Genomic DNA, 27,477 nt, shown 5'->3' with positions numbered 1-27,477 from the left:
CGACCCCTGCCCCTGACCTCGGGCATGGGGAAGCTCCTCTCAGCTGCTGCTCCTGCGCTGTCACAGCCTGGTGCTCTTGGTCGCTACCCCTGACTTTGGGCGAGGGGTAGCTCCTCATGGCCACACTTCTGGGTAGTCAGTGCTAACTGCAGGGTTTTAATCTGTTGCACCTGTCACTTCCAGAGCTGTTCCCTCTTTGTTTATTTTGGCTTCCTCTGTTTGCAAGTCTATTCAGTGTCTAATTTCCACCTTGACACAAGGTGGCAAAGGGGTCACTTATTTAGGCTTGCTTATTCAGTTGTATTGTGGGGAGGGAGATGAGTTCAGTTCATTTCAGTCGCTCAGTCATGTCCTACTCTTTGCGACCCCATGGACTGCAGCACGCCAAGGACTCCCTGTCCATCACCAGCTCCCGGAGTTTACTCAAACTCATGTCCTGTCCATTGAGTCTGTGATGCCATCCAACCATCTCATTCTCTGTCAGCCCCTACTGCTCCTGCCTTCAGTCTTTCCAGTATCAGGGTCTTTTCAGATGAGTCACTTATTTGTATCAGGTGGCCAAAGTATTGAAGTTTCAGTTTCAACATCAGTCCTTCCAATGAATATTCAGGACTGATTTCCTATAGGATGGACTAGATGGATCTCCTTACAGCCCGAGGGACTCTCAAGAGTCTTCTCCAACACCACAGTACAAAAGCAACAATTCTTCAATGCTTAGCTTGCTTTATAGTCCAACTTGCCCATCCATACATGACTACTGGAAAAATCATAGCTTTGACTTTACAGATCTTTGTCTGTAAAAGAATGTCTCTGCTTTTTAATATGCTGTCTATGTTAGTTATAGCTTTTCTTCCAAGGAGTAAGCATATTTTAATTTCATGGCTGCAGTCACCATCTGCAATGATTTTGGAGCCCGAGAAAATAGTCTCTCACTGCTTCTGTTGTTTCCCCATCTATTTGCCATGAAGTGATGGGATCGTATGCCATGATCTCAGTTTTTTGAATGTTGAGTTTAAAGTCAACTTTTTCACTCTCCTGTTTCACTTTCATCAAGAGGCTCTTTAGATCTTTGCTTTCTGCCATAAGAGTGGTGTCCATCTGCATATCTAAGGTTATTGATATTTTCCCAGCAATTTTGATTCCACCTTTTGAGTCATCCTGCCCAGCATTTCACATAATGTACTCTGCATATAAGTTAAATAAGCAGTGTGACAATTTGTGGCCTTGACATACTCCTTTCCCAATTTTGAACCAATCCATTTTTCCATGTCCAGTTCTAACTGTTGCTTCTTGACCTGCATACAGATTTCTCAGGAGGCATGTACAGTGGTCTGGTATTCCCATCCCTTTAAGAATTTTCCACAGTTTGTTGTGATCCACACAGTCAGAATCTTTGGCGTAGTCAGTAAAGTAGAAGTAGATGTTTTTTCTGGAATTCTTTTGCTTTTTCTGTGATCCAGTGGATGTTGGCAATTTGATGTCTGCTTCCTCTGCCTTCATCTTGAACATCTGGAAGTTCTTGGTTCGCATACTCTTGACCATGGCCTACGTGAGCTCCAGCATGTGGTCTTCTGTCCAGTGTGTGTGCAGGGCCCCACCTCACCCTGAGGACAGGGAATGGACAGCTGTTCACGGGCCTCTGACCTGGGGAAGGCTACCTGCATGCACAGCCCTGGGGCTGGGTCTCTCCTGTCCCTTGTGTGTGTGGCGGAGCAGGGCGGCCGCAGACGGGGATGGCTGGCGGCTGCCGTCCACCATTGCAGAGTCCTGTGCCTTCATGCAGGTGGGGTCTTGGCGTCCTCTGGACCCTTTGTTGGGAAACAGCAGCTGTGGGCGGGACGCTTGGGCAGGCTATATGGCCCGGGTAAGGCGGGGCATGGCGGGGCGTTGGGCTTACAGCAGGACTGTGGGGGTCAGCGGGACAGAACAGCATACATCTCCCACTCCAGTCCTTCTGCTCTGGAGCGAGTCAGCCACTCCAGGGTGTATATCTGCCCATGTCCATTCAGTAGCCTCTTCCATTTTACTTACTTACTCCGTTTCACGTTTTGGTGAAGAGGTCTCAAGTGTGAGTATGTTCACTTCAGTGAGCTGGCAGTGTGTATGCACATGGGGGGACCGTGGGTGTGCCTGAAACCTCCTGCTGTTGAGAGTTAGCCCACGGCATGGAGGGTGTGCTGCTGTGCTCTCTGAGGGGCCTGTGAGTTGAGGGCACAGCTATTGACACGACCTTGCCTGATCTCTGCTTCCAGGTCCTGCAGTCCCTCTCGGTGCCGATGAAGACGCTGGAGCAGCAGGTGAACCAAGGCCAGCAGGGCCCCTTGAGCATGGTGCTGCTCAGCAAGGCGAAGGTGGCCCTGGAGCCAGCCCCAGCCCAGCTCCCCATCCTGCACCTGCCACCCCAGCAGCTCCTGCAGTTCCAGCAGTGGCACCTGCTGCAGCAGCCCTACTCTCCACCCCCACTGTACCCATTCCAGCCACCACAGGCCCACCTGCACCAGTTCCCCCAGCAGCCCCAGCCACCCCTGCAGCAGCAGCTCGCCCGCTTGCAGCAGCAGATGCAGTTGACGCTGACGGTACAGCCACCAGGCCAGACTGCCCAGGCCCTGAAGACCCCGCCGCCCAGGCGCAGGCTCAGCCCCCGCTGTTTGGACATGACCCAGCAGTGGAGAGTTAGTAATATGCATCTCTGTCTTTCCCTCTCCTGAAACCCTTGTACCTTCTCTGAGAGCGTTTGAGGGCAGGCTAAGGATTCATGTCAGGGTAATACTTAGAAAATAGGAGCTATAGTTAGGAATTGTTAGGTTTCTTCAGTGGTTTGGGCCTCCGTCCCTATCCTGAAGTGAACACCGGTGTCCTTGGAATGGTGGGCTGTCTCAAGGATCACTCAGAGCACTCGGGACCCAGACATAAACTCTGGTGGTTCCCAGTTTTGAATTATGTAATATTGGTGATTGAGTAGCTCCATTTGTAGCAGCTGTATTTGTAGGACCTTGTGCAGAGGTCCTCAGACTACTGGTGGAGACATCATGGGAAAGCATGACTAACTTCATAAATTCACATCCAACTCTGAACTTTTTCATGTTTTGTGCACACATTCACAAAATGGGGGTTCTAATTCATTTTCCTTGTATAATTCTGTTCTAGTCCCAGAAGAAGGCTTCTTCCTGGGATGTGTATTTGCAATCGTGGATTATCCAGCGCAGGTGTCTGACAAGCAGCTGCTGACCACCTGGAAAAGGGTGAGGTCACTGAGATACATGTACCTGCACACACACATACACGTGTACCTACGCCTATAACCACTGGGTGGGCCAAGAAGCTCATTTGTTTTTACTGTAAGATGGCTTTGATAGCACTTAATTGACTTTAACTTCAGGCAAAACAATTTTATTAGATTGTTCTGTGACAGCTGTCTTATCAGTGTGCATTCTTTTAAACAGTTATCAAAATTGGTGAATTTCTATGTAGCCATTTTAATATTGAAGATGAAAGAAACAAAGGAATATTTCAGGCATATTATGCTTAATTAACTAAAGAAAGGTAAAAACACAACTGAAAAGAAAAAAAAGAGAGCTTTGTCCAGTGTATGGAGAAGGTGCTGTGACTGATCAAATGTGCCAGAAGTGCTTTGCAAAGCTTCCTGCTGGAGGTGTCTTGCTGGACGATGCCCCTCAGCTGGGTAGACCCGTTGAAGTTGATAGCGATCAAATTGAGATGTTAGCTGAGAACAGTCAACATTATACCACATGTGAGATAGCTGACATACTCAGAACATCCAAATCCGGCACTGAGAATGAATTGTACCAGCTTGGCTGTGTTCATTACTTTGATGTTTGGGTTTTACAAAAGAGAAGCAAAAAAAGCCTTCCTGACTATTTTTCCACATGTAGTTCTCTACTGAAACATAACAAAAAACGTTTTGTTTTTAAAACAAATTGAGACCAGCTATGAAAAGATACTGTAAAATAATGAACAGAAGAGATTTGGGATAAGTGAAATGAACTACCACCAACCACACCAAAGAAGGTGGTATTGTGTATATGGAGGGAATGGAAGGAAGTCCTCTGTTGTGAGCTCCTTCTGGAAAACCAAATGATTAATTCCAACAAGTACTCCTCCTGATTAGACCATCTGAAAGCAGCCCTCGATGAAAAGCACCCGGAATTAACCAACAGAAAACTCACACTCTTCCATCAAGATAACTCAAGACCGCATGTTTTGTTGATGTTTGATGACCAGGCAAAAACTGTTAAAGCTTGTCTGGAAAGTTCTGATTCATCCACCATATTCACCAAACATGGCAACTTTGAATTTCCATTTACTTTGGTCTTTACAAAATTCCCTTACTGGAAAAAAAAATTAATTGTCTGGAAGACTGTAAAAGGCACCTGGAACAGTTCTTTGCTCAGAAAGATAAAAAGTCTTGGGAAAATGGAATTATGAAGTTGCCTGAAAAATGGCAGACGGTAGTGGAACAAAACAGTGAATACCTTGTTCAGTAAAGTTCTTGGGGCAGATAAAAAATATGTCTTTTAGTTAAAAAAAATCAAAGGAACTTTTATGCCAACCCAAGAAGTTCTCACCCTTTTGGTAACGGTGTTCCCCTCAGTGCCACACGACCATGTAACCACTGCAGTTGGGATACAGGACAGTATCAAAAAATTCAGAAATTCAGAAACTGAATTTAACTTCATCTTGCTTTGCTTTCTTTTTTCTTTTTAGAATAAAGTTTCTTAAAGGCAGTGCTTCTGGCCCCAGGGACCAGTTGGCGATGTCTGACACCTTTCTCGCTGTCCCAGCAGGGGAAGTGCTCATGGCACCTGGGGTGGGGGTCGGGGTTCAGCCAGCCCCCTGAGATGTGGGACGCCCCACAGCTCAGATCAGCTGGTTTATCTAAAACGTCCACAGCACCCCGTCTTAGAAAGAGAGCATCCCACTCTTCTTCCAGAAGTTCAGATGAAACGGGGCTTAGAGTTCATTTTTGCTGTGTAGTGCTGGGTGGGAAAGCCCATAGATATAACTGATAGTTCATTCACACTTTGGGAAATACACTGTGTACATACATGGTGGGTCTCGTGAACTGCTGTCTGACTGGAGATCACAAGTCCCTCTTCCCTGGGCGTGGGAGCTGACTGACCATGGGTCTCATGTGTGTGCAGATCATTCAGACACATGGAGGAGCTGTGGACCCCACGTTCTCGAGCCGCTGCACCCACCTGCTCTGCGAGAGTCAGGTCAGAGGGCTGTTCACACAGGTGAGGGCTCAGCTCTTCTGGGACTGGGGAGCTCTGAGAGATGCTGGGACGGTCATTGCTTGGAAAGGTCTTTCTCCCACCTCTGAAGACAGGAAACCACTTCTCACTGGTTTCCATCCACCTTTGGCGTGTGGACACCTCTGTGGCCCCTGGCTTCTCTGTCTGTGAGGACTGGGGAGGAAAGGCAAGTTCTTAATGAGGGGGAGGTGGACACCGTCTGCCCCGGCAGAGCCACCCGAACATGGAGCGGTGGGAGCAGGGTCGCTCGGAGCTGCTGACCAGCAGCCCCACCCTCGGTGCGGCCTGCCCTCATCCCCTCAGGGCTCATTTCTGTTCTTCTCTGATGGGTTCTTGTTCATAGACTGACTGCCGTTAGTGTGTATGTGGTACATGGCCTCTGAGAAATGCCTGGTGAAGAGCACGTAGGGGTCATCCCACGGTTAACTTCAGGGGCAGTTATGTTTTTGTAACTCGCCGTGTTCTCACGGGGCAATTTGAATTCTGATGATCGGGAGTGTCATCTCTTTCCATGATTAAAGTCATTTCCTGAGCTGTCAGCTCTCCACCCCGTGGTCGGCTCTTGTTCCTGTGTTTCAGGTTGTATTCAAGTTAACCTGTGACACTGTGGTAGTTTATTAACTTAGTAAATTGAGTGCTAAGCTCCTGAAATTCCTATATTTATTGGACTTCCAGTAAAAATGACCTTGTAGTTACACAGTTCTGTATGTCACATGCAGTAAAGCCCCCAACAACCGGCCCGTATTGTTGTGTTTGCAGGCGATAAAGGAGAGGAAGAGGTGCATCACGGCGCACTGGCTGAACATGGTCCTGAAGAAGAAGAAGCTGGTGCCACCCCATCGGGCACTGCACTTTCCACTGGCCTTCCCGCTGGGGGACAAGCCATGCTCCCAGCATGTAAGGCTCTCCCTGCCTCCCTGAACAGAATCAGCATCTTGTTTCCTTCTCTGTCCCCCTGTAACAGTCACAGCTTCCTGACATTTAACAGGTTCCCCCAAGTCTTTGACACTGTTTAATAAATGCCTACGCCCTGGTGGCTCCTGCCTGCAATGCAGGAGACCTGGGTTCAATCCCTGGGTCGGGAAGATCCACTGGAAAAGGAAATGGCAACCCACTGCAGTATCCTTTTCTGGAAGATCCCATGGACAGAGGAGCCTGGAGGGCTACAGTTCATAGGGTCGCAGAGTCAGACATGACTGATCAACTTCACTTTCACTTTACAATTAAGCATCTGTCACTTTACAATTAAGCGTCTGACACCAGAAGTGGCCACAGCTGGGCAGACATCATCTCCTGTCGGTTCTCCCTGTCAGATGAGCCCAAAACCGGGATCAGAAAGAAGAACTGACCAATATTCATAGGCTTAGTAAAGTAACTTCATTAACATGATCGGAACAGTGTCATGCTAACACAGGAAGGCATTCTCCATTTGGTATGTTTGCTTTCCATCCCCCGTTGCTGTCTCATGTGCAGCATTGTCAGCAGTGACAGCATTCTCAGAGGTGATGTCGCCAAGTGCCCCTCAATGCCGGAGGAGGAATGGAAACACGTGTGTCTGTAGCACAACCAACAGGGAGAAGAAAGAGTCATACTAACTGGGTTAAACCATCATTACATCTTGACCTTACTGGACCTTTCCCCCCCAGATTATCTCCATGACTGGGTTCGTCGACAGCGACAGGGACGACCTGAAGCAAATGGTGTACCTGGCAGGTGCCAAGTACACGGGCTACCTGTGCCACAGCAACACCATCCTCATCTGCAGAGAGTAAACGCAGCCACCGCCACGTCTGCCCTCAGCCTGCTTGGCACCACTCTGGGTCCCTCAGTCAGCCAGGGTTCCATCTCTGCCCACACAGGGCCTCTAAGTGTCCTTCAGTCAGTCGGGGTTCTGTCTCGGCCCACATGGGACCTCTCGGGGTCCCTCAGTCAGCCAGGGTTCTGTCTTGGCCTCCACAGGGCCGCTCTGGGTCCCTCAGTCAGCCAGGGTTCCATCTCTGTCCGCACAGGGCCTCTAAGGGTCCCTCAGTCAGTCGGGGTTCTGTCTCGGCCCACATGGGGCCTCTCAGGGTCCCTCAGTCAGCCAGGATTCTGTCTTGGCCTGCACAGGGCCGCTCCGGGTCCCTCAGTCAGTCAGGGTTCTGTCTCGGCCCACACAGGGCCGCTCCGGGTCCCTCAGTCAGCCAGGGTTCCATCTCTGCCTGCACAGGGCCTCTGAGAGTCCCTCAGTCAGCTGAGGTTCTGTCTCGGCCTGCACAGGGCCATTCTGGATCTCTCAGTCTGTCAGAGTTCCATGGTGGACGTCAGTGTCTGTTGAAAGAATGGCAGTGATATTTGTCGTAATGTTAGCAGAAGAATGAAATCATATGATTAAGGAGGCTGCAGTCAAATTAGGTGACAGTGGTGAGGTGAAAGCAGGGTGGGCGATGACCTCATGATCACATGGACACCTCCTTACAGCCCGATCAGCTCTGCAGAACCGTCCCTGCCATGTCCAGTGTGAGCAAGTGTGGGCTGGTTTGTGTTAACAGAAGTAAAAATTTGAACACCGGTAACTCTAATGAATGTGTTTTCTCTCCCCCCGACCCCAACCATAAAAGACCAACTGGTTTAACGTACGAGAAAGCCAAAGAGTGGCAGATCCCGCGCATGAATGTCAAGTGGCTGGGGGACATCCTGCTGGGAAACTTCGAGGCCCTGCAGCAGACACAGTATGGCTGCTACACCGCCTTTGGCCTGCAAGACCCCTTCGCCCCGACCCCACACCTGATGGTGAACCTTCTGGGTAAGCAGGCCAACTCCCTGTGGCTGTGGGCTGGAGCTCCAGACACTGCTCTTGGCTTCAGGGTCACGTCGGTTTTTTATCTCCTCTCCTGTTTCCTCTCCATGCTGTCTCCCACTGCACTGAGCCCAGAAGTTTTGTTGGCTTGTATTTTTGTTTGCTTTTTTTAATGGACTCTCAGAAGTGGAAGGAACACTAGAAAGCCTTTTGATCTTGTCTTTCAAGCCAGCTCTCATTTAACTTGCTCTTTGAGAAACGGCACCCCCCACCCCCAATTTCTGCTGCACAGATCCCGAGGAAGGCCCACTGCCCTGACTGTACACCAGATGGTGCTTAACACCATTTACCCACCTGAGCGTCACTCCAGGAAGTGGTCGCTCGAACGCTGCTTTAACATGTGCTTCCATGAAGGAGCCTGTCCAGTTCTGGTCCTAAAGGTCTCAGTTGCAAGAAATCCCTTTCTGGTTTTGAGCCACAGCCAGCCTGCTTCCCTGGGACAGACCTGGCTATGACGTCCACTCTGAAGCCGTGGTGCAGACGCCAGGCCCTTCCTCGGTGGACACGTGTCCTTGAGGGCCCAGCTGGGCCACCGCCCCCACGTGCTGTGCTCCTCACAGTCAGTTTCTACGACGCCAGACCACGGGGCTCCCGGAAGTGTCTGGGGTTCAGCACATGCGGGTGGGCAGTGCCTGCACTGGGCCACAGGCTGCTGGTTTGCTCAGCTTTGTCTCATACGGAACACTTGGCCCCCGTCAGGCTTCCCTGTAAACTCAGGAATAGTCCTTACGGTCCCCTTGTTGGAGGCCATCACCCGAGCCACTGCGTGTCCAGGATGACCCACACCTGGAGAGGCTCCTCATTTCTGCTATTATTGATACACTTCCATTTTAATTTCTTTATTGGGATACGGTTGGTTTATAATGTGGTGCTAGTTTCAGGTGTGCAGCAAACTGAATCAGTCATACTTGTACATATGTCTACTTTTTTTAAATATTCTTTTCCCACGTAGCTATTACAGAGTATGGAGTAGAGTTCCCTGTGCTATATGGCAGGTCCTTATTGTTAACCTGTTTTATAATAGTGTGTGTGTGTCCTGAAAGGGCTTTTATATTGATAAGGGCTCCTTTATGTACATGTTGTTTCTGAAAAGTAACCTGTTTCTCTCTTCAGATGCTTGGAGAGTTCTGTTGAAAGTGTCAGCAGAGTTGTTGATAGTATGTCAAGTTAGTCACCTTACTTACTGTGTTACAAAGAAGTAGGGATATGTTTGTATCTGTAACTAATTCTGTTAGTAATTGGCCATCATGACCAATGAGAGCTGAATCTTCTTGCCTGTCATAAGCTGTTCAGTGCACCCTGTGTCTTTATCCTCTCCGTTGATGATATTGGGAGTTACTCATTCACGTGACACACGTTAGCTGCATGACTTCTTCAGAGAGCTACGTGAGTGCTTACAGAACCGCAAAGCAGAATACAGGGAGACCGTGTGTTTCCGTGGTGTTCAGGAGGTGGGAACTGGGGCGCCAGAGTGTCAGCCCTGACCGCAGCGCTTCACTGTGGCAGTGGACTTCCAGGCCACTGGCTGGGGTCTCTGATGGGCTGCCGTCAGGATGGGCTGTTCTGCACTGGAGTGCCAGGGGTTGGTTGGTAGGCAGCTCTGGTAGGGCTGCCTTTCACTTGGGGGGGAGGGTCATCTCCACCCTCATCTCAGATGGAGAGGTGGTTGCTCCCCATAGTAGAACATAAATGTGTGTGCTTGTGTAAGAAAGACTGGGTTAGAGGCAAGGAAGGGGTGAGGGGGCAGCAGCCACAGTGCGAGGCTGGCTGTGGGGGCCTCTAGGGGCACTGGCTCCCCAACGGGCTCCACATCTCTGCACGTCAGGGCCTCCAGCTGGTTTTAGGAGCATGGGCGCTGTGCCCGGGACACAGAGTGGCCGTCAGAGGCCTGCCTTCCCCTCCAGTGTCCTGTGACCCGACCGTCCTGCACCCTCATAGGGGAACCTCTGTCTTTCTGGAGGGGTGTAATTGCAATCATTGTGTTTTCCAGATTCCATTGAGACACAAAGTATTTGAAGTAAAAAGTATTTTGAAAAGTTCAAGGTTGAGGATTAAATCTATCACAAGTGCTAGGAGAGGAGTGAAGACATCTTAAGAACTGTTGGGTCTGGTGAATAGAGAGGGTGGCCAGCGCCAGGGCCTCCCTGGACAGTTGCATGTGCCCGTGGTCTCTGCCAGTTGTTCCTTGGGGAGTGTTTCTTGTGTGTGGTGAGATGGGTAGAAAGCACTCAGAAGCTGCTGTGTTACTGGGGTGGTTGACTAAGGTAAATCATCTGTTAATTACAGGGTGTAAGACTACCTCCCAAACCAAAGCAGAATGAAGTAACTAATATCCAGCCTTCTTCCAAAAGTGCCAGGTAGGAAGAATCACCTTGTTTTTTTGTTTGTTTGTTTTAATGGTTGATGATCTTTTACAGTCTGTTCTAGGAAATGGTGGCAGTTGGGGAAATTCCTAAGATTTTCACTTGGAACGGCTTTCCAGGTGACACTAGTGGTAAGGAACCCGCCTGCTAATTCAGATGACATGAGACATGGGTTCAGTCCCTGGTTCGGGAAGATCCCCTGGAAGAAGGCATGGCTACTCACTCCAGTATTCTTGCCCGGAGAATCCTTATGGACAGAGGAGTCGGGCGGGCTACAGTCCATGGGGTCACAAAGAGGTGGGCATGACTGAGAGACTAAACCACCAGGATCGCTGCTTGCATTGAAGCTGTATCATGACATATCTCGTTTCATCACTGGAGGTAAACGGGGAATAGCCAGTGTCTTTTCCTTTCTTATTAAAAAAAAGTCCAATCTTCTGTTTTATCTTTTTTCTATCTTGCCAGAACCCCCATTGTGTGAAACGAGCTGCTGTGGTGGGACGGGGGCAGGGGGACTGGAATCCGGCTCTAGGCATCCTCAGTGTGTGCCCGGGAGCCCACGTCCGACCCCTGACCCAGTTCAGGATGGGGGATGGAGCCCCCTCTGTGGGGATGGGGCGGGGGTGTTGTCAGACTTGTTCTGGTCTCACCTGGTGGAGGTAAGCCGGTGATTTAACTAGAGCCAAGAGACCCTCTGAGCTGCATTGAGTGAGGGTCTTTGTCTCTTCCCTGCTCCTCAGTCCCCTCCTTCCAGTCCCCACAGCCACCCAATCCGGGGATTGTTGGATTCTTTAGCAAAAGCCTAATTATGTGATTATATACACCATTAAAACACTACAGATTTTTTTTATTTCATAGACTGTCTCAAATATAAGCTAAAAATAGGGCTTCAACAAATTTAAGCAAAGAAGTTTAATATAGAGTGTGTGCTTGAGTCGACCAGCTTTGCTCTGCGTCAGAGCTTCTGGGGTGAGATGGGGCCTGTGGGATACGGTGGGGGACTGGGGACCACAGAGGGCCCTGGAAGCCCTCCCTTCCACCCTCACAGACCCCCAGGGACAGTGCAGGCTGGGGGGTGGGGGGTGGTGCCTTATCAGCCCTTCCCCTAGGGGTGCCAGGTGAGAGTCCTTTGGGGTGACTTTGTATAAATGGTGGGAAAGAAAAAGCAGGTGAGTCACTGCACTTCCCCTTTAAGAACAGAAAACCACACACGGGTAAAGCTCTCAGAGCTTCTTAATGCTGTTAAAATTAAAATACCTTATTTGGTAAAGAACATATTAGGGAAGTAATAGCCGTTCTTTTCTATGTGTGTTTCATAGAATCGAAGATATTCCACCTCCCTCCAAGAAGTTACCACCGGAACTGACCCCTTTTGTGCTTTTCACTGGATTTGAGTCTGTTCAAGTTCAAGAGTACATAAAGGTGAAATTTCCTTCTATTTTGCATAAAGATTTTAATGAATGTTCCTTTCTGTTTATACTTGCTTTAGGATAGCAGTTTTATTAGGTTAACATGTAATCAGGAATATCATGTTGTAACGTTGTTCATCATGTTTATTTATAAACTGCATCATCATTACATCATTGCTTTCCCGCCTCATTCTTGCTGCTACTTCCTCCTTAGATGCGTTCTTTCTTGTTAGGATGACTCAGGTGAGGAGACCAAAAGCAGTCTTGTAATCAAACATTAGCAAAGCTGCACAAAAAACATTTTCATAAGGACATTAGCTTACGAGAGTAGCTCTGCCCCTTCACGTTTCCTGAATGAACCCACCATCTTCTCAAGACTTGTTCTCTCTGGTGGGGCGGGCCCAGGGATCACAGGTGTATTTGTATTTATTTACATTAAACGCACTTCTGGAAGTAACACCAGGAGGGATTGTGGGCTTGTGTCTGGGGAGGGGATGGTTAAAATATAGTTGACCTGTGTCACAGGGATTCAAACATTTCCCTTTATTTTTTTAAGGAAAAGAAATAATTATAAATGCTACTATAAATTATTTTTTACTTTTAAAATTGGGTATAAAGAGATCATCTTTTACATGTCTATGTCTTAAGTCGATTTTTATGTCATCATTTCTTAGAGACTTCGTCTTAACGTGCCTTATCAATACTCACTTCAGCGTAGACAGCCTGGGAGGTTCACTCCTTGTATAGCGAGCTGCCTTGTTCTCAGAGCTTTCTACTTCTTCAAAGGGGTGTCCTCCTGGTGTCCAGTGGAGGTCCTGCTTTAATCTTGACTTGTGTGGCACGGATTAGGGAAATGTATATTGTCACTTCCGGTTTCCACTTTGCTCACATGGTGGCGTAGGTCTGGCTTCACTGCTTTCACCATTTTGTGCGGCTGAGAGCCCTATTCATGGTCTAGACAAGTCCCGGGCTGAGGGCGGGCAGGCGGCTCTGCAGACCAGATGGTCTCACCTCTGCTCTGTGTTCCCGGCCCCCAGAAACTCCACATCCTGGGTGGGGAGGTTGCTGAGTCTGCACAGAAGTGCACCCACCTCATCGCCAGCAAGGTGAAGCGGACCGTCAAGTTCCTAATGGCCGTTTCCGTGGTGAAGCACATCGTCACCCCAGAGTGGCTGGAGGAGTGCTTCAAGTGCCAGAAGTTCATCGGTAAGTGGCCAAGACGCACCCTGTGCACTGGATGCCCAGTTAGGAGGGTTTTTGCCTTCAAATTTATCTCCATTTTCATCCCAGCACACATCAAGTTCATTTTTTAACTCTGTGAATTTAAATGGATAAATAACAAATTATTTCATGTCCCAGTGAGGCATTTGATGTCTGTGCATTTTACTGTGAAATAAGAAGGTTGTGGTAATTCCGGAAGTATTGGGGAAGAGCTCTGTAGCCCTGCCTTGTTTCCTTGAGGATACATACATACAGGATGACACATTCCTGGAGGAGTCCCATGTAGTCAGCCCCCGTCGGCCACCCCTGCCTTCCCACCCCTGCTGCACACCGCCCCCGCCTGGGCTCTGACAGCTTTAAGACTGGATGCTTCCTATCATGGGGGAGGAGTATTTTGACATTTTGTATTTATATCTATATAGTTTGAGACACCAATTGTATAGGTTATTTCTTTCTGGAATACACATGCCCTTTACACTGCTCTGGAAAGTTTGACTCTTGCCACAACTCCTACCAAGTTAATGTAACTCAGCTTCTCCTCTTAGAAACCCAGGGTTGTTGTAGCTACTGTATTCATTTCAGTGTCATCTCTCACCTTAAACACAGACTGCTTCCTGTCCTCCCTCACAGCTCTTCAGCAGGCACAGCAACCTTCATTCTGCTGTAGAAACTAGCATTTCAGATACATCACTTCATTCAAGTATGTAACTTCATGCATGACAATACTTCTTTGTTCATTTCTTAACTTCATTTTTTAGACATTCTTCTCTTCTTTCATCTAGTGTAGTGCCTTCTTTTTCTGCTGGTGGCTGATGGACTTGCATTTCTAGCAGCTGTTAAATCTCAGTGTCTCCTGAGTGACCTGATGGAGTCAGCAACTATGCTCTCTGAGCTGAGAATGGTTTTCTCATTTTTAAGGTGTTGTTAAAAAAGAGAAGGGCAAGTGACATACCCAGCATGTGGCCTGTCAGCCCTACAGCCTGTCGTCTGACTCAGCCTGACCCTGGACTGTTGGTTTGGTTATGATGATGAAATGCTTTTCTGAATGAGGTATTCATAAGAAGATGAAAACATTTTGTGATCTTTACTTTTTGAAAAATTGGGTATTATTTTAAAATTCTTAGATCCTCAAAATATGGTAAAACCATTCTTTATAAAGTGATGTTCTTATACGTGTATAAAAGGAACTTGTTTTTGGTACATCTGTAAAATGTGGCTAATCGACTCTTAGTTGGAGTCCAGTGGTTCTGAAGTCACTGGTCCTTGTGAGCACAAGCTGGCCATGAACCTGGTTCCCAGTCTGTCCCTCCACATGGGCACTCTTCACCTGGGTCTGGATTGGGGTGCTCTGGCCCCCCAACAGTGTGAAGTTACAGCTGAGGGGGAGGTGGGGAGCTGCCCAGGGATGAGAGGAGGGTCCATGGACATCTTTCAGGACATTTGTTCCTAAAAGCTAAGAAACACTGATCCAGGAGGGAGGAAGAGTGTCTTTGGCCTGGCTGGCTGTTTTTTGGGAGGAAAGTAAATGAAATATAATCTGGGAGACTTACTCATTCACAGGTTTCACAGGTGGATGCCAGCACACGGCTCACTGGGGCACCTGGAGCCAGTCACATGCGGTGTACCCCAGTGCCAGGCACTTTCTGAGGCTGTACTGTCTTCCTTTTCAGATGAGCAGAACTACCGTCTCCGAGATGCAGAGGCCGAAATGCTTTTCTCCTTCAGTTTGGAGGAGTCCTTGAGGAGGGCCCACATTTCTCCGCTTTCCAAGGTACGCCTGGACTGGAGCTCAGATCAGCTGCTGCAGCTGGGCAACCATGACGGAGTGGGCGGCTTGCACCCAGAGAGCTGGGCTCTCCCCACTCCCCCTGTGCAGTCAGGCCTCCTCTAGGGTGTGTTCCGTGTCTAAGAGAATCAATATGGAGAGAGATGCATTACAAATAACCCGGGTTCAAAGAGTATGCTATGAATAGTATGTAAGAGATTTACATTTATATTTTTGCTTTTACCAACTTACATTAATACTATCCTCATAAAACATATATTCAGCTGGAAAATAGAGACCATTCTTGAGAAAATATTAACTGAATATGTGTCTAATAATTCTAGACTACAGTGTTTACATGTTTCTAAGATAGAACAGTTTGGAAAATTTTTTTTGTATCAAACAGTGGCTTAGTTAGATTAATAGAGGCAGGTTTTTTATTTGTTTGTTTGTTTTGCTCTTAAGGAGCCAACTTAGGAATCCAAAGAGATTTTCCGTACTGAGTTAAGAGTACGTTACCTAAGATAGTCTGTGTTTTTCTAAACGTTTGAGGAGTTTAAAACAAAATGGTGCTTTTGGTACATTTAAGAGTAAGGGTGTTAGAAAATTTTAACCATCAAAATCATTTTGTGCTCCATTTGAGCTTTAGAAATTGTGAAAAATGTTCTTATTCTTGCTCTTATCACAGAATACTTCATGTCTTACAGGAATTAAAGTTCTAGCCACTTTTTAATAATTATAGTTCACACCTAGCTTATGAGAGTGCTTATTTCTGAAATTCCATGTCTGGGTTCCACCAGGCCCACTTGAGGTTGGGGACTAGGGGGGTCTAGTACCGTGTAGCTCCATAAAATTAGTCATTTTGTCAAAATTCTTGGGTAGAATGAGAAATTATGCACACTGAAGATTCAGTTTGAAACCAGTACACATACTTTCACTTTTAGGCGAAATACTTTTACATCACTCCTGGGATCTGCCCAAGTCTGTCAACCATGAAAGCAATTGTGGAATGTGCAGGAGGCGAAGTGTTGTCTAAAAAACCATCTATCAGGAAACTCATGGAACATAAACAGGATAAGGTGCACAAGAAGTGAAACACTGTTGAATGCATCAATGTCTTGTATGAGGCTCAGTAACCAAGAATCTGCTTTTCTTTTCCTTAGAGTTTGTCAGAAATAATTTTAATAGCCTGTGAAAATGACCTTCACTTGTGTCAAAAGTATTTTGCCAGAGGAAATAGGTATGTTCATTTCTCTGCTGTGTGTTGGCATGCATGGGTGTGGGCAGGTGCGTCTGTTTGACAGGTTTTATCTTTGTTCCTTGCAGATGTTCACAATGTAGAGTTTGTTCTCACTGCAGTGCTCACTCAGACACTGGACTATGAGTCATATCCTTTCAGAAGGCGGTGGGTGGGCCCCTCTCATCTTTAGTGTCAGAGCTGCGTGTGCTCCATGAGCCCACAGGTTAGGGCACTATTGGCCAGGGTTAGTGATAGAATCCCTGAGAGGCCCATTTAATTTCATAGACTGTTCTTCTAGAGTAGGTGCTCTTACATCTTTCCAGGCTCTTTCCCACCCTACATGTTTAGATCTGAATGCCCGTTCTGCACTGCTTTTCCTTGTGGAAGGAAGACTTGATGTAACGCTTACCTGAGCCATCTGTGGGTGACCTCTTGGGCCTCTCCTCGCATCTGCAGCCTGAGAGCAGCCGTGTCGTCCTGCCACAGGCAGTGGCCTGGGCTGTAGGGCCTGGCATGTGCCCTGCAGAAGAAGGGAGGGGCTGGTTTTCTGTAGTGGGGCTTCGGGCACCTGGGGCTCTTAATCTGAGCTCGGGGACCTTGTTGGGTGTTGACACTGGTCCACACTGCTGTGGGAACTTGTTTTCCTCAACACGCCTACATATAAATTTAACTGATGCACCTGGGCTGGTGCCAGGAGCAGTGCGGGCTTGCCCTAGGCCCTGCTCCCTCAGATGCCCTTGTTTTTCAGCTGCTTTCTTTGAGACAAGCATTTTTATGCAGGAAGACAAATATATTAAATATGTTGCATCTTATTAAGATGTGTAATTTTATTCTGAAGAAACATAAATCATATTTTGTATTATACGACTTTTAAGAGCCCACATTGGTTTTATGATTCATTTGTCAAGTTTTTAAATGTTTTCACAACACTGTTAATGGAAGTTTAGCTGAAAATAAAATGATGCAAAAAAGACCTTGCTATCTCTAAATTATGGATGTTGAAGATTTGAAACGTTTTGTACATTTTTCTTATACTCTTTTATTTTATATCGAAATTTTTCCCACATTTTAAATTAATGTACTTTTGAACTTTACTTAGAATTGAGTGATCCTTTATTGTGACATATTTCCTGTATAGTTTATAGGGTTTTCATTAAGCTGGATCACATTTTAAGTAATTTCCAGGCAAAATATTTTCTAGTAGAATTTTTTCCTGTGGAAGTAATTTCTGGAAGGTAGCCATTTTCTATCCAGGTGAGACATAGACTCCTGAGCAGAGCTATGCTCAGAACATTAGCAGTTATTACCACAGGCACAGACCAGCCAAAGTCATTAATACCACAAAAACCCACATCTCTCCTGCTTTTGTTCCAGATATGGTTCTAATACACTTCCTGTCGGGTTGTAGGTACAAAAACATAAGTGGAGACCATCGTCTTACCAGTGACTACTGACATACGAGTGTGTTTAATATACTACAGGTATTAGTGTGCTCAAGACCAGTGCTGTCACAGAGGTTCAGCCCTGCCCCGATGTCACCGCCCATCAGTGTGCTCCTCAGACACTGAATTTGCCTCCACGGCAACTGCTGAGGTGTTTTCCTAAAGGGAGCTGTAATTGGCTCCAGTCTGTTCTCCAGTTATGTAATCTCTGCAGTTTAATTCCCGAATGCAGTTTAGGTGGAGCACGTGCATTAATCACCACAGGACTTCCACGTCACAGGAGTGGTCAGCATTGCCGTAAGGCTTCGGCATCACTTAGTTTATTAATCACCATAGGACTTCCACATCATAGGAGTGGTCAGCATTGCCGTAAGGCTTCGGCATCACTTAGTTTATTAATCACCATAGGACTTCCACGTCACAGGAGTGGTCAGCATTGCCGTAAGGCTTCGGCATCACTTGGTTACGTGGGATGTCCTCCCAGCTCTGACCTGGAGCCACATGGAGTGAGTCCTGCAAATCACCACTCAGTGTCACAGTTGTGAAGTGAGGCTCCACACCTGCGACCTCACCTGTGCTCTAGGCCCTGGACTGTGGTGACTTTCCCGTGACCCGTCTCTTACCATGTGGGCACCGTTAAGTCTCTCGGCACACAGGGATGACACGCTGATGGTCTCCTGGAAACATCAATCTAGAAAGCTCTTTACAACACACCCCGTTGGCACTTGTGTCTTTAACAGACTATCTCACAATGTGTGTCCTTTTCAGTTCCTATTTTTGTACCTAAGCAAACAAGCCTACCTATAGAACTGACTGTCTTCTCACGAACCACAAATGGAATGAATGTTAATGTGAATAGATTCAGTAACAGTAAGGTCCTGAAAGTAAAGAGGAGTTTCATGTGTTGACACAAAATGTTGATTGCACAGTATTCAGAGTATGGGCCTGCTTCTTATACCCTTGAAGAAAAGTGAACATGATAATGGCATAAAAGCCTCTGGGTAGAGTGTATGCATCTGTTTAGTCTTCAGTGAAGAAAGGGGTTTGTTTAAGCACCATGCAAGTCTGACTGACTTGATTAACCTTTCAGTGAGTGTTTTTTCAACAGCTGCCAAGAAATACTCCTTAAAAACTCCAAGGCCTGCATAGCTGCTGAACAGTGACTTGGAGGATCAGAGGAAATTACACATGAAGATTTAAGAAAAAGATAAAGTAAATCAACTTGTTAGGTCGATTAGGTTATAAAATTATTTCTCATAAGAAAGGAAGTCTTTTTTGTCCTGTTGTTTGGTCTGACTCAAGATTTAGTAGAAGTATAATGTTGACCACATATGTAATTTTAAAGTTTCTAGTAGCTCTTAGATTTTAGTTTCTACACATATCCGAAGTGCTATTTCATTAGTAAGTAATATATTTTAAATTTTTAAAAATATTTCAGATTTCACACCACTTACACTTCAAAAAGTAGATTTACATACCCAAGTTATTTTAAGTATAGGGCTTTTTTTAAAGTTAATGTTAACTATGATTGACGGTTGAGCCCATCTTTCACACCAGGCATATTTCCAGTGCACAGTGAGCTGGTGTGGCTGGTCTCCACCGTCTTACTTTGCAAACGGGTTGGAGAAACAGGGATGCCACTGAAGACGGCACACTTGGTATTAAAACAAGAGCAGGATCATATCATTCCTCTGTGTAGACAAGTATGAGACTTTGAATCCAGATGGCAGAAGGACATGGTACTCACCTCCTCCCACAAATACATCTGCACATGGAACAGTTCTCACAATACCTCCTGGTGGGAAATCTCAGGCAACAAAGAGCACTAGAAAGATCTCCATGTAACACAGTAGGATGAAAGGGGGGATAAAAAGGGGAGAAGGACAGGCCCAGCACCCTGGGAAGAAGCTCTGAGAGAGGACAGGTTCCGGCCCCATGGATAGGCCCTCTCCAAAGGGGACACCAGCTGGGACAGAGAGGGGGTCTTCAGAGAGTCGGAGGAGCACGTAGCAGGCAGAGCAGAGATCCCAGGAGAGCCAACTGGGGTGGCATGGAAGACACTCAGGCCATTGTAGAAGCAAAGACCTGAAGTTAAGGGGTGTGTGAAGGGCAGAGTGGGGCGCCCATTAGGCTCTACCTCTCTCATCCAGCACAGCACTGGCTCCACGAGCTCTGGGAGCACTCCAGCACCAGCAGGGCCCTCACCCGCAGAGGAACAGCTGAAATGAGCCTCCTGTGGCTGTGCCATGGGCTGATCTCTACCACTGCCTCTGGCTCTGTCCAAGTGGCACATTCAAAACATGCAAGTGGACAGCAGGGGCTCCGTGGCTGGGACAGGTTGAGCCTAGCAGTTGTGGGATTTCTGGGTGGACATGGGGGCCGGGGCAGGCCTGAGCTGCTCCCTGCATCCGTGGCAGGTCCAGGTGCACAAGTGCTGATTCCACAAGATCTCCACTGGTGGCTGTGTGAACACAGCACCTGAAGGACACCAGGGACACCTACCTGCACCCCCACAGAGGAAGGGGTCCCAGCAGACGTAAACAAAGATGAACAATGTGATGGACTTGAAGGGCCTCGAGGGAGCCTGAGGGCAGGTGGGTGGGGGCACTAGGCAGGCACGTGGGGGAGGGGGTTCCTATAACCTGGGTGCTGGCGTTCGGTTTGACCATTTGGAAAGGAAAAACACAAGATGCTGATGCCTGCATGGCAGGCAAGCTAAGGACCCTGAGAGATTGCACCTTCACCTTGTCCATCCTCCTGGTTGGTCCTGGCAGGTGCGGGAACTGGGTCCTCCCCAGTCCCGCTGCAAGCTGATGTTGTCCTTTCGGGACAACCGCGTCCTTCAGGAACACAGTGATCATTAAGGAGTACCACTCTGGCATTGCTGGTTCGACCTGGCTCCCAGGGTGGTGTGGGTGGGCGGGAGAGGGAGCAGATGCTCCTCCTACCTGAATCTTCTTCCCTGTCTCCCCGGTCCTCCTCCAGGATACAGGGCATGTATTCCCTCTCAAGTCCACTGGTTCTCTGACAACGGATGGGGAGCTCCCAGCCTCAGGTTGGACACCTGCAGCCTGAACGTTCTCAACTGGACCACAGCTCTGCGGGATGGAAGAGGATTAGGAGGTGGGGTCTCCCTGGGTGACCCCAGACAGGGAGACTGAGGTTGGCATTCTCGGCGGCCCCTGGGAGGGCTCGGGGCCCAGTTTGCCCCAATGGGAACTCCCTCGTGGGGCCAGCACGTCACTGGCCAGGGCCTGTGTGTCCATCTCCTGCAGCACTATCCCAGGCGGAAAGGTCCTGCCATGAGTGGGAAGTGACGAGGCACAGAGGTTGTGAGGGGATCAGATCATGAGGCCTGAAGGCAGATCCGTGGAGAGGCCAGGACCCTATCCTTTCCCCAGTGGGGAAGCTCAAGCTCATTCCACCTGGATCAGAGCCTGGCTTCAGGTCATTCGGGTAGGAGGTGACAGGCCGAGACTGGGGGCTTGGGGACGTCATGCGTCCTAGTCTCAATCAGAGGAGCTCTGCTTACAGAATGGGAGACCCAGGCGATGCTTACGGAGGCAGGCAGACTCAAATATCTTTGTCAGAATCCTCCGTCCCAGGGTCCTCCTACTCATGGAGACCCTGATTCGTCTTCGTGTTTAGCCCGAGCATTCAGCGTGCCAGGGCCCTGAGCCCTGCCTGCGTGGTGGGGTGTCGGGGAAGTTGCAGGCAGCAGGTGACCCAGCAGGCGAGGAGGCTGTGGAGGCAGGAGGAGCCTCCCCCTGGAGGAGGGAGAGGTGGTGGGGATCGTCGAGTGCTCCAGGGGCTGGTGGAAGTCATCATCGAGGAGGTGGAAGTGGTGGCAGCAGAAGAGCAAGAGAAGGTGTCCGTGCAGGAGCAGGAGGAGGTCCTGGAGGAACAGAGAGTAGGTGACCCACAAACACGTACCTGGGCGATGGGACAGTGTCTTTCTAGTACAGGACTGGTGTCCACAGGCATCAGACATTATTCCTCCCATCATATTGAACCCACCACCGTCACAGGCCTGTCCAAATGGGAAGATTAAGCATTTGTTGCACAATGACCCAGATTCTGATGGAACAGAAGTCCAGGTATGTGGAGACAGTAGGGCTCAGGAGTGGGCAGGTGACCTGTGCTGTGGGGAGAGTTGTGGAAACGACACCCACTGGGCAGGTGACCTGTATTGTGCGGAGGTCTCGTCTTTGAAGGGAAGACAGACACATAGCCACAGGTGTCTCCAGGATGGTGACACAGACACACCAAAGGAGCCCTATGTGGTGGGGCACACACATCCACAAGTGCTCCCCACTGTGCTGTGCTTGGGGTTCTGACATACTGTTTTGCTGTGTGTTCTACTTGCATCTCGTTGACTATTCAGATTAGAAAAGAGACTCTTATTCTGAAGGGTTATTGTGAAGGGGAAAGGGGACTATTACAGGAGGATGAGTTCTTCAGGGAGAGGGTCTATTACTCACGAGAGGGGATGATTACACAGAGGTAGGACATAATTTGCACAAGGGGCAATATTACTGTAGAGAGGGGACTAATATGATAGAGGAGTGGGGCTATGGCCATGTCGGGGGGGATGTTACTGTGGAGAAAGTGAATGTTGATCAGTCGTGTCTGACTCTATACAGGCCATGGAATTCTCCAGACCAGAATACTGGAGTGGGTAACCTTTCCCTTCTCCAGGAGATCTTCCCAACCCAGGGACTGAACCCAGGTCTCCCGCAATGCAGGCGGATTCTTTACCAGCTGAGCCACCAGGGAAGCCCTACTGTGGAGAGGGGACTCATAATCAAGGAGGACCCTTACTGTAGTGGGGGACTATTACCGTGGAGTGGGAAAGTTATAGTAGGGCGACTCTGATACCGTGGGCGCTGTTACAGTAGGGGAGGGACTATGACAACACAGAGAACTATCATAATCAAGGGAACTATTACAATAGAGGGGACCATTCTGTAGAGGGGGACTACTACAGAAGAGGCAGAACTATTTATGCAGGGAGGACTCTTACCATTTAGGGTGGCTATTACAATAGAGGAGGACTCTCACTGTTGAGAGAGGATTATTCCAGTATATGTGAGACTATTATAGTAGAGGGTGGTCTATCATTGTAGGGTGGGGACTGTTACTGAAAAGAGGGGGCTACCACAAAGAGAGAGGGACTATTATAATAGGAGAGCACGATTACCTTAGAGGGGACTATTATAATGAATGGGGGTCTATAACTGCAGACAGGGACTATTACAATAGAAAGGGACTACTGAAACTGAGGAAGACTATTACTATAGAGGGGGAACTATTATGATAGAGAAGGGACTATTAACATAGAGTAGGGACAACAGAAGGGGACTATTAGTGTAGAGGGGAAACTATGACAATAGAGGCAGGACTGTTACAGTAGAAGGGGGACTTTGACTGTGGAAGGGAAATAGTGACAACAGAGGGAGATTATTAGATGAGAGACTATTACCACAGAGACAGACTTCTTACAATATGGAGTGGACCATGACAGTAGACGGGGATTCTTACTGTAGAGGGAGATTATAGCAATGGAGGACTTTTACTCTAGAAGGGGGATATTAGAGGCAGACTGTTATCATTTAAGGGTACTACTACAATCAAGGAGGACTATTACTGCAGAGAGGGGACTATGACAGTACTACTGTAGAAGGGGAACTTTGACAACAGAGGGGGGACTATCACTATATAGTAGGACTATGACATTAGAGGGGGGTTATTTCAGTAAGGGAGAGGTTTTTACTGCAGAGGGGGGACTATGACAATAGAAAGTGAAGTATGACAATAGAGACAGGACTATGAGTGTATGGGGTGGAGGACTATGACAATAAAGGAGAACTATTACTCTATTAGTTCTCTAATAGAGAACTGTTACCCTACAGGGGAAACTGTTACTATACCATAGAGAAGAGCTAATATTGTAGAAGTGGTACTATCACTGTGGGGGGGGGGGCAATGACAACAGAAGAGGAGTAATACAATTAAGGAGGACTATTATTACAGAGGGGGGACTATGACAGTAGAGGAGCACAGTTACTGTAGAAGTGAAATTTTGAGAATAGAGAGCTATTACTCTAAACACTATGACTGATTCATATCAATGTATGACAAAACCCACTAAAATGTTGTGAAGTAATTAGCCTCCAACTAATAAAAAAAAAAAAAAAGAAATCAAGGTTGACACACACACAAAAGATAAAGTTGCTGCTCATAAGTAAAAAAAAATAAAAATAAAAACTATGACATTAGTGTTGGTCGTTCAGTTGTGTCTCACTCTTTGTGACTCCATGGATTCACCGCACGGAACCCGCCAAGCGCCTCTGGCCATGGGATTCTCCAGGCAAGAATACTGGAGTAGGTTGCCATGCCTTTCTCCAACTATGATATTATAGGGGGCTATTACTATAGAAGGGGAACTATTACTCTGGAGGGGCCAGTATGACAATAGAAGGGGAGTATTACTGTAGAGTGGGGACCATGGCAACAGAAGAGGAATATTATTGTAGAGGGGGGACCATGATAACAGAAGTGGACTATTACTGCAGAGGGGGGACTATGACAACAGAAGGGAACTATTACTATAGAGAGGGGACCTTAAGAATAGGGACAACCCCTGTCCCTGGAGAGCAGTAAACGCAAACATAAAGGCCCAGGGGTGTGGTTGCCATGACAGCAGGCCTGATGGCACATGGACCACAGGCCCTGACTCAGGAGGTGCTGTGAGGGGAGGCTTCTGCCCAGGCAGGGACAGTGGCTGCAGTCTGGGCTGGGTAGGCAGAACCAGTGGGTCACAGGCCCATGTTCTGTCTGGTCCTGGCAACGACAGGGTCAGCCCCGACTGATGATCCTGGGGAGGAACTGGTTTGTGTGGCTGGGTCAGGGAAGTGAGGATCTGAGTCTCTATAGGGAGGGGTCTTTGCAGAAGCTGTTTCCAAGACATGGTGGGTGAGGGAGGGGGTTCCTGGACCCTCAGATCACCTTCAACACCATGAAGAGGGCTCTGTCCCCTCTCCCACGTGGAAAGACAAGGCACAGAGGCTTGGGAGTGAGATCAGGATCTGGGTGGGTGGACAAAAGTCCGCAGCCGCCACTCAGAAGTCATGGTTCATGTCTCCAGGTGATTGTGTTTTAAATCATCTCCTTCATGATGGGATGGCCACGCCTGGCCCCACGTGGGTAAAGTCTCCATAGTGTTTTTACTCATCTGTCACCACTCCACCAGGACACCCACCCAGAACAGGAGAGAGGGGACACTCAGACCCTGACCGGAGGCAGTCCCAGCTTCTTAGCTGCTCAGGTGGGTGCTTCATCCTGGGAGCCTGTCCAGTCACTTTTACTGCAGCAACACCCACCAGATGGAGAGAGTGCCTCTGGGGAGTGAAGGGGGTGTGACCTAGCGCCTGGGCTCCATCGCCCCTAGGATGGAAGCCACCATACCTGGAGACCCCACAGGCTCAACTGGGCCCCTCTCAGCCCCAAGTGGAGGGGGCTGGTGCACAGCGTGAGGGTGGGGCACCCTCTGGAGGGACACGCCAGCTCTAGCCTCAGGGAGAACAGACTTGAGCTGCTGGGGTCTGTCTGTTGGTCCCTGTCTCCTCCCTCCCTTGCTCCCCCTCAAACCCTCACTTCACCTCCTGTGTCTCTCTCTCCCCTCGCTCTGCTTCTGTCTCTCTTCATGTCTCTGTCCATTTCTCTCTGTGTCTTTGTCTCGCTGTCTCTAGAGCTCTCCTCCCCTCTCCACCACCCAATCCTCCTTTCTCTTGGAAAGAAGTGTGCCATTTCTCGTTTGTCAGAATCATGCCTCCACGCCGCCATCACTGGGTCTTCTGCATGTCCTGATTTAATTATGCAAAGCCCCATTTCCTCCCCCAGATCTCCCAGGCTCGACCTCTGATGGGCTGGCAGGTGAGCTCTCCCAGCTCCTTCCTGTGCCACCAAGGCGAACGCGGACTGGATGTCAGCGCTGAGTTCTCAGCTCTGGGATGTGCCCCTGCACCACCTCTCCATCCCAGGTGAGGCCCCGCAGGCTCGGCTCGGCGGGGATGCAGCTGCGAGATGGGTCCGCTTGTGGGAAGCCTCAGGGCCAAACATGCACCCATGCAGGCACACACAGGCACACTGAACACACACACACACGTACACAGATACACCAAACACACATGCACACACACATGCACACCACACACACACATGCATGCACATACAGCAAACACACATGCACACATACTGCACACACATACATACACACACCAGCACCTTCCCTTCTCTGTCCACTTTATCCCATTCAACCCGGAAGGTGTGTGAACCTCCGAGAGCCTGCCTTGAGGACACATGCCAGCCACCCTGGGGAGGGGTTGTGCTTTCTCAGCCACTCTGTCCTACTCCTGGGGACCCCTCACCTTTCCACCCACCTTTTCCATCAGAGTTTGTGCAGCACCTTCTGCACTTGAGCCTGGAGGGCCCAAAGTTTAAGGTGTCCACCTGGCCCCAAAACAACTCAGTAAGTGGTACCGGAAATATCTAATTAAAGTGAGGAACCTTTGACTCCAGCCAGTTTGGTTGCAAAAAGTGCTGCAAAGCTCAGCCATGACTGGGCATCTTGACTCGGGGATGCCGGTGCTGACCAGGCAGGCGGGCACTTCCAGAATGACACTGCTGTGCCCAGGCCATTAGGGGGTGGCCACCAGACACCGTGGCCTGGGAGGGGAGGGTCCCTGCCAGACAGAAGGTTGCTCACCTCCTCAAGGTGCAAACGCAATCCATTCTCCACCAACACTCCTCTGGCCGTGCGGACACTGGGAACTGACCTGACTCTGTGACCATGGGCACTGCCCGCTGGGAGTGCACATGGACAGTTAGACAAACAGGAAGTGCTATTTTCTATGGAAGTCAGCTTTAGACTCTTTCTCACCCTCTCGACAGTTGCAGGGTTCTATGTCGGCCACCTCAACCCTGGGAGGAGGGGCCCCCACACGGCAATTCTCTTGAGGGTGTGGAGCAGTCATGGAAAGTGGACCTGGTCTCTCAACTGTTCCAGGTGCTTCCCCGTGGGGAAGGCTGTGGGGGCCCCACAAGGATGAGGCTTCCACATCTTCAGGCCTCCTCCATCCCCAGAGGGGCCCTTGGATGCTCTCCTTCCTGTACCCCTTACATAATAATTCATGATGCCTCTCCTCCAAGCCCAGGCACCACTCATCTGCTTCTGTCTTTGTAAATTTGCCTGTTCTGGACACCTCTTATAAATGGGCAAGTAAAATGTGTCCTTCTGTGTCTGCTTCTGTCACTGATCATCATGTGTTCAAGTTCCATCCACAATGTAAGGTGTGTCAGAACCTCACTCCTTTTCATGGTGAGTCATACACCACTGTGTGCATGGACCACATACTACTGACCCACCCATCCGTCCATCCACCCACACACCCACCCATCCACTCACCTATCCACCCACCCATCCATCCATAAATCCACCCACCCATCATGCATCCATCCATCCACTGACCAATCCATCATCCACCCATCCACTGATCCAACCCCACTGACCCATCCATTGTCCATCCTTCTCTCTATCCATCCATCCACCCACCCACCACCCATTCATCTATCCATCCATCCATCCATCCACTTATGTATTCACCCATCCATCCACTCTTCCATAATATCATCAACTCAAAGTATATTATGAACTTGTAAATCCTCCTTCCCATTCCTTGACCCTAGAGAATAAATATGAAAAAAGAGAGAGAAAGAAATAAAGCTAGTCCAAACCTATGTTCAGAGACAGAAAGGAAGGATTTCTGGATTGTCCCCAGGTGACCGCTAAAGTGTGAACCTCTCCACACTGTCTCTGAAACAGATGACACAGATTTAAAAGGAAAAGAATAAATGAAACTAC

The 27,477-nt window shown here is 48.6% G+C and overlaps 1 protein-coding gene across 1 annotated transcript; it reads left to right on the top strand.

The window, feature by feature from the left end:
- Window positions 1-1,540: 1,540 nt before the first annotated feature.
- LOC133052906 (PAX-interacting protein 1-like) lies at window positions 1,541-27,442 on the top strand. Its single transcript, XM_061137717.1, is given in 20 exon segments — window positions 1,541-1,578; window positions 1,717-1,783; window positions 2,253-2,622; window positions 2,625-2,672; window positions 3,148-3,242; window positions 5,163-5,258; window positions 6,036-6,173; window positions 6,923-7,044; window positions 7,877-8,061; window positions 9,229-9,272; window positions 10,402-10,472; window positions 11,798-11,900; window positions 12,925-13,093; window positions 14,779-14,879; window positions 15,818-15,952; window positions 16,037-16,117; window positions 16,178-16,278; window positions 21,204-21,465; window positions 25,458-25,597; window positions 27,439-27,442. Coding segments are annotated over 20 exon segments (2,370 nt in total).
- The last annotated feature ends 35 nt before the right edge of the window (window positions 27,443-27,477 follow it).

The sequence above is a fragment of the Dama dama genome, chromosome X (genome assembly GCF_033118175.1).
Source record: "Dama dama isolate Ldn47 chromosome X, ASM3311817v1, whole genome shotgun sequence".
Taxonomy (NCBI): domain Eukaryota; kingdom Metazoa; phylum Chordata; class Mammalia; order Artiodactyla; family Cervidae; genus Dama; species Dama dama.
The sequence above is the reverse complement of the archived record's forward strand: the minus strand, read 5'-3'. Positions and strand labels throughout refer to the sequence as shown.